Source organism: Eurypyga helias, unplaced genomic scaffold (genome assembly GCF_000690775.1).
Source record: "Eurypyga helias isolate BGI_N326 unplaced genomic scaffold, ASM69077v1 scaffold36807, whole genome shotgun sequence".
NCBI classification, from domain to species: Eukaryota; Metazoa; Chordata; class Aves; order Eurypygiformes; family Eurypygidae; genus Eurypyga; species Eurypyga helias.
The window spans coordinates 1-15,350 of record NW_010264386.1 but is presented as its reverse complement, the minus strand read 5'-3'; the positions used below and the strand labels follow the sequence as shown (position 1 = coordinate 15,350).

General features: G+C 51.2%; 1 protein-coding gene across 1 annotated transcript; it reads right to left on the bottom strand.

The window, feature by feature from the left end:
* Positions 1-369: 369 nt before the first annotated feature.
* CRAT (carnitine O-acetyltransferase) lies at positions 370-13,241 on the bottom strand. Its single transcript, XM_010156374.1, has 14 exons — positions 13,122-13,241; positions 11,522-11,785; positions 10,952-11,070; positions 8,760-8,813; positions 7,612-7,777; positions 6,858-7,032; positions 6,210-6,388; positions 5,131-5,231; positions 4,550-4,669; positions 3,935-4,057; positions 3,454-3,589; positions 2,924-2,986; positions 2,284-2,421; positions 370-1,677 (listed from the first exon to the last, which is right to left on the bottom strand). The coding sequence occupies exons 1-14, from the start codon at positions 13,239-13,241 to the stop codon at positions 1,462-1,464; spliced, it is 1,974 nt and encodes a 657-aa protein (XP_010154676.1). The 3' UTR covers positions 370-1,461.
* Between the last annotated feature and the right edge of the window lie 2,109 nt (positions 13,242-15,350).

Below are 15,350 nucleotides of genomic sequence, written 5' to 3'. Positions count from 1 at the left end.
GTGGTGCTTACAAAAATTCCTATGCTACAATCGCATGTTAACGTTTCTGTATAATCTGCTGTCTCAGGTTTGTCAGCTGAAGGTGAAAACACTACCATGAGATCATTCTCTCACAGAACAGAGCTGGCATAACTCTGAGTAACACTGTAGTAAGAAAAAACTCCATGAGTGGCAGGGAAGGTGCTGTAGGAACAATTGCTGCCACGGTGGACAAACATCTACCCTGGCTGCATGTTCTCATCTTCCTGCTTTTCAAAACTTTCTGCTGTGGTAAAGCAGAGTGATGTGAGAGACGCATGCTTCTGCAGCTGTTTTCCTTTGGCTCTAATAGATTGGAACTCTGCGGGCCAGAAGTGGAACTATGTTCTAGAGTTCCTGATCAGAAACGTTCTTACTTGTCCACAACTTAAGCTCATTGTGCACAAATACCTTGTTTCTGTGAGCAAGGTATAAACCCACGTTGGGTTAACGTGTGCCCTGAAGCACACCAGGCCTTCGGGGTAAGAAACAGAAGGTCGGCATCTGTTTCTTTTCCTCAATTCCAAAGCAAGGTACAATGAAGCCAGTGTCCTGCTAAATGCATAGGCAATCCCTTCTCCTGTCTCCAGACGTTACAGTATGTAAAGCCAGAGCTAACAAAACTTGCACGAGGGAGCAGCTTTGTGGGGAAAAAGCTTTACGCTGAGCCCGAAGGTCCGTGGCTGGGATCGCAACAGGGAGCTGAACAAAAAGCCCAGAACAACAACAAGAAGACCACCTTAGTTTGTAGCGAAGTAGATTCAGTAGTTAATAGGGTCAGTGCAACAGAAAGGAGATCCCAGCATCCTAAAATGAGGGGAACGTTCCCAGGCCTGTAGGTCATGTCATGGTCGGAGTGCCTGGGATAAGTAGTGCAGTGCACTCTTAACAAGCCTGGATCTGCTCTGACATAAGAACTTCTTTCTCCCCTTGCCGAAGTTCAATGGCCACGTTCTGCTGGAGCAGCAGGAAAAACCTGCAGTCAAGTTTGAAAGATGCTGTGCTCTTCAGAAGACTAAGCCAGCAAAAAGACTTGGTCTTAGGGTAGTTCATCATCTCGTAAACATTCCCTGCTTTTCCTGAAGAAGAGCTGCCTTCCCCACCAAATGTCTTTAGATACTGGGTAAGGACTGTGCTTTCTGTATTCCTTTACAGCAAGTTCCATAAAAACCCTGTTTCAGTCCTCTTTGAGGACAGGAAGGTGCGCTTTGCATTGATGGGAGGGGACCAGTCAGTTCTGCTCCGGCTTAGGACAGCGTTTCTCCTCCCCACTAACACCTGCGGATGACTGTTCTGTAACCTCTTGCTGAAAGCACGTCGTAGATGCCCTCCCAGGTTCCAGACGGAGGAAGCTGTCCCCTCAAGCACTTTCTGAGGAACTGGGAACTTCAGTGCATTGAGGGATAGCCCCTTCAGCTGGGGGCTTCGCATCATGTTTGCCTCTTACAGTTTGGATTTGGGAGTGGACTGGAGCAAGATCCTCATGTCTAGCAGCGCTTTCTCGAGATAATGCGCCATGCGGGCCGCGTTTGTGTCGGCGCAGCTGTTGAATGCCGAAATGGCAAAGTTGATGTGTTCATCCATAGGGTTGTAACAGATTCCGTAGCCATCTGGAACCACGGGACCAAAACACATCACGCAGTCTGTCTTTGCTGGGACCTGCGGAGACAGTGTGATTAAACACAACTAACCAGTCGCAGAAATGGAGCCACCAGACACTGACAGCTCTGTGACAGTGGAAACCGCTGTGCCATGAGAGGGCCTTTTCAGTCGGATGCACCCACCGCCACACTGCATCCTGCCATTTACCATCAGTGTTCTTTCCTACGCATTTGCACAGGAATACTACTTCTCCCCAAGGTAAGCTTGTAGTAAGTCACGCGCAGCGCTCCCTCGGTAAGATTCACAGCACAGCAGGTGAACATAAACCATTCTGGAAGCTGCCTGCAATTGATACCAGTCGCAGGTAGACACCAAACACCTCTGGTGATCTTAGCTTTGCTTCTGCTCGTGTTTTACAGGGTTGAGAGGGACTGTGGCAGCTCTAAGATCAGATCTGGAGCTTTATGGGATTGGTAGCAGGCTTAACGTTTTCTGTCCCCAAACTGAGTTTTTGACAGAAGAGAATGAAGAATGTGGAGACGTTTTCTGTCCCCAAACTGAGTTTCTGACAGAAGGGAATGAAGGAGAAATGTGGAGAAGAAAAGAAATGTGGTAGTGCAAAGAAACTGAGAGCACTTCTGTCTTTGCTCAGCTGAGTCCTACCTGGCTGGTTGAGAGGTTGAAGTGCATCGCAACAGCATACGCTGTGTCCATGAACAGTTCGGGTATGCTCACGAGGTCCTCGATGGCCTGAAGCTTCAAGCCTAAGAGGTGGCGGTCTATTGCATTGCCCCTTATTGCCTGCAGGGAAGGAAGGAAGGCTAGATGAAAGCCTGTTTAGCACGCGAGCAACAAAAACCAGCACCTTCTTTGGGCTAAAAACATCTCTAAATGTTTAAAGCGAAAAAGAAACTAGATTTTGTTTTTAGGACCAACAGTCAGGGTCGTTTGTAAGGACTGTGAAGTGAAACACAGTGGGACCAACTTTACAATTCCTGCCTAGGGGCTCCCTCTGGTTTAAGAGGTCCTTCTGCAACTTTGACATTTATTAGCGACAGTGAGAGCTGAAGCTATTTTCATACTTCATTCTCTCCTGTAGGGCAGTCACAAGGGACACGTAAAGCACTAGCTAGAGAGGGAGTACGTAGTCCGTGGCCTAGAGCACTGTCACGTCAGAGCTGGCCCTGTGCAGCGGCACTGATGGCCATGTCGCTATGCCAGCAGCCTCTTACGGTCTCGTCTTTCACCGGGACCCTCGTTTACTACGTAAAACCCCAGCTCTGGCTGCACGGAGGACACTCACCATATCCGTGTATTCCCTGTGGGCCTGGGTAGCTCTCCTCAGCAAGTCTGCTTTCTCCTGGTCCTGAGAACACACAGATCTGTCTTAAGTTTTTCTGCAGAATGAAAACCTCCTTCTGGCTGTTCTTCTAGGATGGAGGGCATTTCTGCCTTCTGTGTCTCTAGACTTAAGTTTTAGATTTACTAGATGTTTAAATCATTTTGTTTGGCTCCATTACTTCATTCTGAATGGAGCTCTGCATTCAGCAGCAGCACAACCTTGAGTAGCTAAACAGGTTTTTAGAAGGGACACGGGTTTTTTTTTGTGGGATTAGAAACGTCTACGTGTTGTTTCCCAGGCTTTCGATACACGTGGAAGGAAAGCCAAATGAAACCTTAAGGTGTGTAACTACGTACTCCGAGCTGTGTTTTAGCTCAGCTTTGTATCGGGTGCGGTTCTGAGCCGAAACCAGCTGGCACAGGATTAGCCAAATAAGGAGCTTTCCTCTTTTTCTGGAGCGGAGTCCCCTTACTCCCCTTGGAGAACCTCACCGATTTGTCAGGGCTGTCCATTGACTGCACAAACATAAGAGATTCTACGGAAGTGGAGCGGATGGTGTCTGTGCGGCCCAGGCGGAACATCCGTAGCGATGCGCTCTCATACGTGGCACAGGCGTGGCCGTACATCCTGGAAGGTGGAGAGGAAAGTCACAGGGGTGAGTCTGTCCTGAGAGGAATGGGCTCTTGTGAAGCGGAAGAAACGGGGGGAAAGGGGAGTCCCACAGACTTTATGCGAGTCCCACAGACAGCTGATCCCTGATGCTTCCTTACTAAGACTGTACACACACAGAGGTTAATCTCACCTGCTGCTTGGGCTGCCATGAGTGAGGTTTGCTGTTTGGCATCAGGAAAATATGGGATGTAAGAAGCAGGCCATAGCAGCCTGCGAGGGACTGGTCTGTGACACCTTTATCCAGCTCGCTGTGGAGTCTGATGGTGAAGAGTTTGAGAAGCCACCTCGTGGTGCTCTTACCTGTAGTATGCTAGCTGCAAGGCCAGCTGGATAAAAGCATCAGGACTTATCTTCTCTGACTTGGGGAAGGTTTTCCCAAATTGATGAAAGACCATGACTTTGACATCCAGGTCTTCAACCATTCTGCAAGGAAAGGAGGAGGAAGTGTTCCTTTGCCTCTTGCTTGTTCTTGTAACGTACAGGTACGGACTTTGCTTTCACAAGGCTCACACACAACAGGCCGTTTGGATCTGATCTGCATAGGGACAGAGGGAGCTCAGCCACACACAGACTGTCTGGGCAGCACCGTGGAGATGAGCTTTTTTGGCCACTACTGAAAATCTTGTTCAATGGGCTTGTGTGTGTGTGTACGCTCTAGTATCCCTCGTAAGATGCAGTAAAGCCTTGCTCTTTTGCGGGATCAGTCAGCAATTACCCCCTTCCAGCACCTCTGGCTTGATTCCTGGCGGGTGGCTTTTGTGTGCTTCTCGGCTAGAGTCAATGGTGTTGACTGTCGATGTCACTGGGAAAACTCCCTGGCTGCAGTGGAGGGAGCCTCATTTAAACCACGGACACATTCCAAAGGGGGCCATGAAATTAGTCACCCACCAGACCTCTCCGCTGCTTCATACTCACATGTTGAGGTTCTGCTTTGCTTTCTCTATGTCATTCTTGATTTCTGGGGTTATGTTAAACCGCAGCTTTTTGGGCATCGGCAAAGGAATCATGGGCGATCTTACCAGCTCAGGCTTCTTCCTGCACAGAGAAATTCCTGTGTTTAACCAGACCTAGAACACGAGGCCTAGCTAAGCGCAGCAGAGCCTGGGTAGGAATGCACAAGAGATCTTCCCTAACACCTTGGGGTGTTCCCTAACACCTTGGAGCTTCCCTAACACCAGTCACAGGCTGAAAAATTCTCAACGGTGCCAATACAGTGTTTTTTTGAAGGGTATGAATGAAACTTCTCCTGTGCCTTCTGCCTGGGAGAGGCATTTCTTTTGGGCAGAAGTCCTGTTAACTCTGAACAGCCTGGTTCCCTGAGAATGGAAGCAGTAGCTTGGCCACTCGATTCACGAATGCAAGCTGCGATACCTAACTAACATACTGTTTCTCCAGAACAAATTCTTAGGTGACCTGTGATGAGGCATGTTCTGGGGGAGCAGGTGGTCGAAAACCTCTCTCCAACACTGAGGAAAAGTGGAGGAGGCAGGACTCACGTGTACTCCACGATGTGATCCAGCAGAGCGACGATGGGTGGGCCCTCTGAGGGAGCGTGCTCGTAGACAAGACCGCAGGAGCCGTCTTCAGCGATGATGAACTATGAGAGAAGCAGGAGAGGACAGTGTTGGCAGACATCCAGAGTGTGAAGCAGGAGCTATCCGGAAAGAGCTGAGCGTCAGGATGGACAGTGATCCTGTCCTTGTGCACTGGAAAGGTGGCACAAAGGTCTCCTTTAGCAGAGCAGCAACGGAAGCCTTTCAGCAGGCCTAGAAGGTCCAGTAGCACTGTTACACTTTTGCAAAATTAGCTGGATAAGAGTGTGCCTGATAGAAATGTTGGTGAGCTCAGCGTCCTGGCAGGACAGAGTGGTTCAATGAGTTTGGTTTACTTAGATGTGCAAGGAATACAGGAATAATATCACCCTGTGCCGGCTTGCCCTTACTTCTAAATTAGTTGGGACACCTAAGCTTTATTCCATCAACAGGGAGTTCCAGAGAAGAGCAGAACAGCTGAAAATGTTACGAAGAGTTCAGTAGGTATGAGAAGAATCTTTTAAAGCACCGTTGCTACTATGCACAAGCCAGGACACACCAGCTAATGAAGGAGAAGCTTGAACAGCAGCTGCTGTTGAAGGTTCTTGACAGGACTGAATGGAGATCAGAGGGATGCCAGTTGATACTTGGAAAAAAAGAAACAAAAAAGGCCATTGGGCAGCTTCTGGCAGAAACGGGAAAAGTGTCAAGCCTAGAGGAGATCCAAGGAACAGACCGCCCTACGTCTGGGCTGCCTGCGAGCAGACAGGCATTGTTCACCGCAGGCAGAAAATTGATTTAGGAGGAACACAAAGAACTGCTGCGCTGAGTAAGTGTGGGCAGAGGCAGGATGAGTGCTTGTGGTGAAACCACAGGATCTCATACTGTCAGCCACCACATCTCATGTCCCCCATTTCTCCATTCCTTCGACAGAATGAAAATTTGCCTGCAAGAGGTCTCTGGGTTTTCTTGGACCTTTGTAGGCTTAGGAGTAAGCTCCTCCAGCCCTGTGTCTTCAGCATCTTTAGAGCATCGGCACTTACCTGAAGGGTTTTGTCGAACCATCGGTTCCCACTGTTCCAGCGACTGCCCCCACCGTGCAGCATCTGAGCGGCCACGCGGCTCTTGTAGATGTCCTCGGACACCCGTGGCATAGGCGCGTCAAGGCAGATGGTGCAAATGCTCTTCTCGATCGTACGCACAGATTCCTTGTTGGTCTTATCTGGGAGAGAAATGAAACAGAAGCTGAAAAACCTGTGTTTTAATTGGAGGGAGACTTAAATTGGAAAGAGCAAGTTTGAAGGACCCAGGGTGGTTGGATTCCCGTTGTACTTCAGTGCAATACTGGTCATTCCGGGGTGTATACAGCGATTAAGACCGTAGCCAGCGGGGTTGTTACAGATGCAGGCATGCTGCATTCACGTTTTGTACATCCCACCCGTTTGCAAGGCAACAAACTCAAGGATTTCAGGTCTAACAAACCAAACTTCAGGCTTCACCTCTGTACCCTCCAAACCAGAAATAACAATACTTTGCAATGAAATCAAGTTGCTTCTTAGAGGTGGACAGCTCACGTTATCTGTCCAGAACCAGCTTCCAGAGGGAAGAGCTGAGCAGAGCACAGAGGTGAGGTTGGTGGTTGAAGCATTCGCGGTGTCTGTTGGCACTCGAGCGCCGGGGGCTCTACAGACCTTTCAGCAGGTTGTTGTAGGCTTTTGCCCAGGTGTTTCGGTGGTTGGTGGTGAGAATCCCAATAGGTTCTTTGTTGGTTTGGAGGGAGGTGTTCCAGATCTTCTCCAGCTGAATGAAGAGCTGGTCAGTGGTAAGGGGACTGCCATCACTGTTGTAAACATCCAGCTCAAAGAACTGAAGGGGAGAAGAGCCGACAAGGACAGAGAATGTGAGAGATCTTTATTGTCCAGCTCCAGAAACAGGGAACAGCCACTTTGAGGAGGTAAGACCTAAGAACTTAGCTTGTAAGCACACCTCTGAAGAATGCTCAGGACTGGGAGACCCAAGTCCAACCTCCCTTGCTGGGCATAAATACAATCCAGGTTTTTAGAAGCTCAGAAACTGTGGCAATGAGCATCAAAACATGTGAGGAATTCCCATTCCTGAGACTCAGGCATGGCAGTAGGGTTTGTTACCCAATTATTTCCAATTCCAGACACAATCTCCTGATTTTTGAGAGATAGGAATTGCAGGGACAAGAAACAGAGAAGAGAGCCTTTTTCTGCCTCATGGTCTGTTGCTCACACGTGGCAATAATCCCAGCTGTTGGCCTTCTAAGGCCAAAGAGGATAAAGGAAGCGGGAATGAATTCCTCGTGAGGCAAACTTCGTGGGCAGAGACGTTTCTGTTGTTTCCTTTCCTCTGAACCACAGCTAGCTGAAAGGGACACCCACATCTAAACGAACCTCCTCGGAAGCGCAGGAGCTGCCGTACCTGGAAGTTGTGAACCACTGTGATGTGTCTGGACTGCTTTTTGCCCTTGGCGTAGTTGACAATGGAGTCCCGCTTGGGCCCGGGAATGCGACAGGACGAGAGGATCTGGTAGTACTGGTTCATGCAGAGGGGCTTCCCGCCCATGTACTCCACTGGGAGGGTCTCACTGGAGACACAGCATGGTAAGGGGAAAGGGGAAGAGAAAACACAGCAGTGAGAAGGCCTGCACTCCCCACACGAGACAGGCGCAGGCTCAGCCGTGCTGCTCCTGTCGCTCACTCCAGCAAGACCTATATGTGTTGGTGGTATAAGGGGCCACCCTTCCCCATTCCCACCAGCTTTCTTAGTAGGGGCTACAAAAAAAGTCTGTTTGCCAGCCTTTCATTTGGGAAGGGGAAAAGCACTAGATCCCTGGACCTCCTAGAGAGCTCAGCGTACACTGTGTTGTCTGCAGGCGAGAATCCAGGGCCCAGTATACTGGGAGATGGATCGTTTCCAGTGAAACGGCAGAACGATGTTTCAGCTGTCAGCTTGAGCAGTGGGTGTCTGATGTGCTGTGACTCGTGAACTAGACCTGGGCTCACTCAATCATCAGAGCAATTCCAACTACATTTCTCATGGTTGGTCATGAGCCTTGTCTGAATCTGGCCGTAAAGGTGTGATGTTGGTAAATCTATTTTGGGGATATAAATAAGGCATCTTCAGCAGAGGTTTGTTGGTGATCAGAAGGGATAGGGAGGAAGAGGTTTTTCTAGAGCGTATCCTGTCTAGCTGGGAGATGAGAAACACCAGAAACCCAAAAAGAGAGAAACAAAGTCCTGCTGCCTGAGCTGTAACTTGTTCTGTGGGCAAACAAAAGTCTGTAGCTCCACAGGGCTGTCAGTCAGGCTCGCTCCCTCAAAGCACGTACACGTGCCAATGAAAAGTATTAAGGTAAACAAAGGGCACGAAGAAGAAAGAAAAGTAAATTTGCTTTTTTTTCCAGCGGTGGTGACCCTGGCAGCCAGCAGTGATATTACTACAGCGTCTCTTTTCAAATAGGTGCTGTCTACTCCTGGCTGTCTATGTGGAAGGGAGATTTACTGACGAGGCTCAGCCTCTCTGTGACAGTACGGACACGTGAGAAGTCAAGAGGGTTGCTAACTCACTTGTCAATCATGGTCTTGAAATCCAGGATGCCCTCGATCAGCTTGGCAGCAAACCTGGAAAAATATCAAACATAACACGTTGAGATTCAAACACAGAACATCTGGGGCTGAGGAACTTCTCCCTGCTCCTTAGGAAGTTCGGCCTTCCTGCCAAGCCCCATGCTGTGCCTGTCTCTGCTGATACAGCCGCTCTGGGGTTGTGATTGGAGACTGCTGGATAGTCCTGCCACCTACCACTTTCTTTTTTTATGTATTGTGCCGTATAACCAAGGAAATTGGACAACTTTGAGGAAAGCGGGGCTCAGTCCAGCTGCATAAATGACCCTCTAACAGCAGCATTTCTTACTGACATGTTGGGATTTTTATCCCATCCTAGTTCTGAGCCTTAGCATTAAAACAGCACTGAGAAAAGGGGATTTCTGCCCTTCCCTGGCCAGGGGCCACTTCTGAGCTTCACGCCAAGACGCAGCTCTATCTCCCTGCATCCAAGGCTCGCTGCTGACGGTTCTTACCCAATGTGTTCCACTAACACAACTGTTAAGAGCATTCCTCTGGCACTGAGGGATCCAAAACAAAAGCAGCCATGCTGCATGCTGACACTGAGGTGTTATGTTTACTGGGATCAATATAAACACTGCAGTGCCAGTTCCCAGCAGGGAGGCAGGCTGTGACAAGCCACATCAAACTGCTTAGCTTGGGAGTGACAGGTTGGCCTGCTCTCACCTGGGAGCTCTCACCCACGCATGGGGGGAAGGAAGCAAGAGGTCAGTGTGACAGGAGGGAGCTGAGCTTCAAAGGCTTTAAAGCAGTGTGAGCATTAGGCAGTGCCATTCAGACTTGCTCAGCCTACCCATCCCTAGGAAAGATCAAGGGATGGAACTTCAGGAACCCGAAGGCTGTTAAAACAAGTAAGACATCCTGCAAAGTAGTTTTCAATGAAAATTTTTCCAGCCTTATTGCAAAACCTGAGGAAGTAAAACAGCTGGGAAAGAACAGCCAGAGCGCCTGTGTGCCTTCCCAGAGAAGCAAACAGCCTGGGAGCAGAGGAGGCAGAGGTTAGCTGACTTGTTTCCAGCCAGCAGTGTTGCCAGATTAAGGAATGGAGAACTCCACTTTCTAAACTTGCCTTCTGGTTTCTGAAGCTTTAGTCTCAAGCCACGCTGTCAGACTTCTTTCTGCAGCCACAAACTATACAAACACGTGTTTAAAGTGTATTTTACACGGGAGCCCAGATTCTCGGGGCACTGGTAGCGCCCCAGATCTTTATTTTCTATTTAGGTAACTTGAGAGTGAATAATAAGGAGAAAGAACTTTCAAAGCCGTGTGTCCAGTCTTGCCCTGTCGCTATAAGGCTCACCCTCTGCGCCCCAGCTCAGGGGTATGCGAGGGAGTGGAAGGGAGGATTTGTTCCCACCCTCACCGCTCCCTGGGCTGGTACTTCTGATCTGTCAGAGCAGCGATGACTGGTAACTGTGGCGAAGGTAACCCTGCACAAAGGTCAGGGCTGAAGGTTTGCAGGTGGATTTAACACAGTCGTAGTTGTGGTAAACAATTAAAGGGAGCCCCACAAGGAAAGGGGGGACATGGCAGGGCCTGATTGCAAGGAAAAACAGGGTGGAGAGAAGCTGGTGACTGTTAAGTTTTCCAAACTATAAATCCCCAAGTGAAATGACACAACAGGGGACAGTCCCCTGCAGGAACAGACTGATAGTCCCTGCAGCAGTTTCCCCCATCCCTTTAAACCCCAGAAGGATTTCTGGTTGGTCTCCCTTACGTGCCCGTGCTATTTTTATGCCTCCTTCAACTGCACACACAACCTTAGTGCCTCACAGTCTTTAGCATGTCAGATATATCCTCACAATGCCTCCAGCCAGCAGTGTGTACAGCTTGCAGTGAAGATCTGTGCTACAGCAAAGACCAGAATCTGGGTTTTTAGTCCCAGTTTAGTACACTGGACTCCTCAGTTGTCCCTCTTGATGAAATATTTAGCCTGGTGCGACCAGGAGTCTCCCTGCAGCCTGGCAACCTTTCCTTATCTGTACAGCCCTCTTGCACAGCACAGACAGCTACCAGACTTGGGGACCACATGCTAATTACTCCCTTTCCCAATCAACCTGAACACTCTCCTCCCTGTCCAGCAGAACTAGCTCATCCCAATCTGAAACCTAAGAGAAGGTAGAAAAGGATTTTACCTGAGCTGCCCTTGTCGATCCAGAAAATCCTGCTTAGGTAAAACCACACCTGGGCTGGAGTGGACCACAACTGGCAGGCGATACTCCAGGTAAGCTGTCTTCAGCCACCAGTCTGAGAGCTGGGATGGAGAAAGGCGACATGCAGGCATGGCATCTGCTGCTGTTTGACCCAAGCCCAGCTGAACGCTCTCAGCATCCTGCCCCCAGTTCTGTCCCACGCTTTGCAAACAAGCTGTCTGGGGTTTGTGCTTTACATGTGGAAGGGGAGAGGGGACGTTGAGCAAGGCAGTGGGTGCAGGGCTCGAGCAGAGGGTTTCCTTCAATTTCTGAGTGATGCTAACAGGTTAGAGGCTTCAGCAGCCACAGACAGGGTCAGAGACTCCCTGTTCTGCTGTAAATCTCTGCTCACCCCAGTCCTGGTGAGGAGCTCGCACAGCTCGGCAGCAGGCTGGTCATGACGGTGATGCCATAAAACCACGGGTGCTAGTGGGTGCAGGCAGGGCACTGGAGAGGTGCACATCAGGCCTCCACCCTCCCTAACCAGAGACTTGGGCCAGAGTCCCGACCTACCCAGTTTTCCGTTTTCTTGGCTCTTCTCTCCAGGCCTTTCTGCAGCCTCTCCCCGACGCCTCCCGGCTTGCGGAACTCGGTCACCAGCTCCTGCGTGTGGTTGAGCTCCTCCTCGCTGATGATGGGCTGCAGAGCCAGCAGGTAGCGGTCCAGCGTTTGCTGGAGCGGCGGCACGGGGAGATGGGGCAACGCTTCCTGATGAAGTTGGAATCTGCCCGGGATCTTGCCTAAAGCTGTCGGCTTCAGCAGGCCGTAGGGCCTGGCCTGCAAAGCACAGAGCAAATGTCGAGACAAAACTTCCCCCCGATGTGCATGAAGGAGCAAATAACCTGGATCTGGGAGTCTCCATCCCAACCTCACAGATGTCTCAGCATGGGAGCAGAGCACACAGAATGCAAATGCAAGGCGCAGGTCTACTGACTACACGCTAGGGATGGTTGTAGGCCATCCAGAAAAGCTGCAAAAGAGAAACTTGATCTCCCAAGGTGGTGATTCTCAGCTCATCACAGGAAATAGTACCAGGAAAACGATACATCTACTCTCTGGGGACTTCCAGCTAAGCACCTCCTTGGATTTGACGAAGCCAAACCCTTCCATCCCAGGGTAAGTGGGAAGAAAGTAAGTCTTGTGTACTGTCAGAAACTGTTTCATTACAACAGCGTAAGGCCAGGAAGTTAAGCAGAACCCTTGTGCCAACTCAAACTACCCTTTGGGCTTTGAGGAGGCAGGATTTAGATAAGTTTGGGGCAGGACTAAAACGCCTCTTCTCTGACTGGCCCGGGATCGGACATCCCCAGTGACGGCCCGGGGAGGAGTGGCTGTGAGGTGCAGGGCTCGGAGCGATGCTCCTTTGTGCTGGTGAACCTCCCACTTACTGGAGAACCCGGCTATATTAAGAAAACCTCTGTCCAGTTGTACCATTAAGGGACTGGTCAAATTACAGGAGCCTTTGGAGAGGGAACAGAGAGCTGTTCAGGAAACTGTGGGTGATGCCAACAGGCTCCTGGGGTCCGATGGGGTCATGTGGTGCCTCAGAAAGCACCACACCATCTCCCTAGGCAGAGAAATGAAACAGCAAACCCACCCGCTAACCAGGCCAGTTTTCTCTCAAAAGGATGATAACATCTCGAGTCAACAGGGTTGGACATCCTTCAGCTTGAAGATGTTTAAATTGTACTCTGAAGGTTTTTCATTCCCCCTGCTCCTCCCCCACTACTGAATCAGACACTCTCCTACAGGACTCCGGACTTTGCATCATCACTGTACCGAGCATGCAGAGCCAGTGAGAATATTCCCTTTCGTGTCCAAGGCAATGAGAAAACAGCTGTTCCCCCACCTCCTCCCAGCAGTTACGCGCAGAGAAGAAGGTCTAGATCTAGAGTTGAGAGCTAGATCTGCAAGGTAACAAAGCCTTTGCGTGGTGCTGAGCCCCCAGAGAAAAGGCCCTTTGCTCTTTGCAGCCCCTGGCAAGGACTACGAGATCGAGGTTTGGAGAAGGAACGTTAAAAACAAGAGAAGAGGGAACTACTGAAGCATGAGAGAAGAGTGGGGCTGGGAAGAGAGGAAGGGTGTTAATCATGGCAGTGTGGGGATACTGTACCTTCTCTGCTTGCTTCTGCTTCCTATCCATGGCTGGGAGGACAGAAAAGATCGTAAACCTCTCCCTCGGCCTGTCTCGGTTTCCTCTTCCACCTGACAATGTGCTGCCCGTGCAGGGCATCAGCTCATTAGCAAACTGCCACGTGACCGCTCTGGTCAGCGGGCTCGAGGCCAGACGTGGGCCTGGGACACTCTGGGGTGATCGGACCATCAGGTTGCGTCAACTGCCATGAAGGCACCTTTCCGGGAAGCCCTCCCACGGCCACCGACTGTCAGCCCTGTGTTGCCCGGGCCGTGCTTGCGGAGCAATGCTGCCTGGGCAGAGTCCGATCAACAGCTCTGGGCCTCCAGCCATAGTGGGAGTGAAGGTGCAGGGAACGCCCTTCCCTCAGCCTCTGAAACCATGAAACCACAGTGGCTGTTGGGAGCAGCCTGAACATCAGGCAGGAGACCCCTGTTTACGTCCTGGAAGCAGCTGACGCTGGGGGTTGTCACCAGACAGGGAGGAGCTGCAGGGATGGGGAATGTAGTTCCTTTGCTCAGGCAGAGGTGGCCAGAGGGATGGGGACAGCTCTTTGCAGGAACTGGACAGTGACCCAGCACCACTGTAGGTGATGGCAGCAGCAGTGGGAGATGGGAGAAAATTCAGTTGGTGGATGAAAAGCTGGACATGAGCCGGCCATGTGCGCTGGCAGCCCAGAAAGCCAACCGTATCCTGGGCTGTATCCAGAGCAGTGTGGGCAGTGGGGCGAGGGAGGGGATTCTGCCCCTGTACTCTGCTCTGGTGAGACCCCACCTGGAGTGCTGCGTCCAGCTGTGGAGCCCTCAACATCAGAAGGATGTTGACTGGTTGGAGCGAGTCCAGAGGAGGGCACGGAGATGCTCCGAGGGCTGGAGCCCCTCTGCTATGGGGACAGGCTGGGAGAGTTGGGGGTGTTCAGCCTGGAGAAGAGAAGGCTCCGGGGAGACCTTATAGCACCTTCCAGTGCCTGGGGGGGCTACAAGGAAGCTGGGGGGGGTCTTTTTACAAGGGCCTGTTGTGACAGGACAAGGGGTGACGGGTTTAAATTGAAAGTGGGGAGGCTTAGATTGGACAGCAGGAAGAAGTTCTTCCTGGAGAGGGTGGGGAGCACTGGGACAGGTTGCCCAGAGAAGCTGTGGATGCCCCATCCCTGGAAGGGTCCAAGGCCAGGCTGGATGAGGCTTGGAGCAACCTGGCCTGGTGGAAGGTGTCCCTGCCCATGGCAGGGGGGTTGGAACTGGATGGTCTTTAAGGTCCCTTCCAACCCAAACCATTCCATATACCGCTATAAAGGCGGTATCTTAACTGCCCTCATACTCCGTGAGTGTGTAGTCGTTAGTGCACGGTGAGACTTTGGGGAGTTCTGGGATGTCAACCCCTAGATAAAAGGGATCTCCAAAGCAGGGCAACAACAGAACTGTGCAGTCACACGCGATGTCACCCCTCGTGTCTGTCTAATTGAGGGTCAGACAAGCCCAGCCTTCTGCACAGCTAACATCAGGTATGATAATTCCAAACAAACAATTCCAGATGTTCCCGGGAACATCCCAAACCAAATTAACTGAAAACACGGCAGGTTAAAACATGGAGTTTGTAGCCTTCCTCTTTTATGTCCTCTGCTTGTCTGGGCTGAGGTCAAACCCAAGCGTTCGGCGGGAGGAGGAACAGGACGGCAGCTGAACAGAGGCGGCAGCTGGCAGCGAACTGAGCGAACCGAGCACCTTCCCCGCAAGCGACAGCGAAAGCGAACACCAGCGCAGGGCCCGCTGGCATGGCCAGCTCATGGGCTGGCATCACTCCCGAACCACGTTCCGACGCGGCGATGACCTTCTTTTTTTCAGCCCGGAAAGCGGGTGGGAAAGCCCACCTGCAGCCCGGGGGCAGCAGAAATTTCAGAGCAGTGTCTGATTCCCAGCGAGGCCACAACATTTAGTGTCAGATGGCAGAAGATTGGCTTTTTCTTTTGTTTTTAAATTCGAAGCTGGAGCCTCCCATCAAGCCCAGCGCCGACCAGCCCTGCCTGGCCCCTTTTTTTTTCCCAGCGTGGAGCCGCTGCCACCCTGTTCTGCCCCCCGGATTTTCTGGGCACTGTTCGCAGGAAGCAGTTGCTGAGAGCAGGCGCGGGGCTGAGCGCTCTGCAGCCTTCCCCCTGCTCCCAGGGAATGGCGTGTTGGAAAGGCGAAGCCTGGAGCCTCGGGGAGCTGCTTC

Coding starts and splice junctions, on each gene's coding strand:
- CRAT (XM_010156374.1), bottom strand. CDS start 13,241: ATGCCCTGCACGGGCAGCACATTGTCAGGTGGAAGAGGAAACCGAGAC. Junction 7,778..8,759: donor TTCAAGACCATGATTGACAA/GTGAGTTAGCAA, acceptor CTGTGTCTCCAG/TGAGACCCTCCCAGTGGAGT. Junction 1,678..2,283: donor TCAACCTCTCAACCAGCCAG/GTAGGACTCAGC, acceptor CTGTCTCCGCAG/GTCCCAGCAAAGACAGACTG.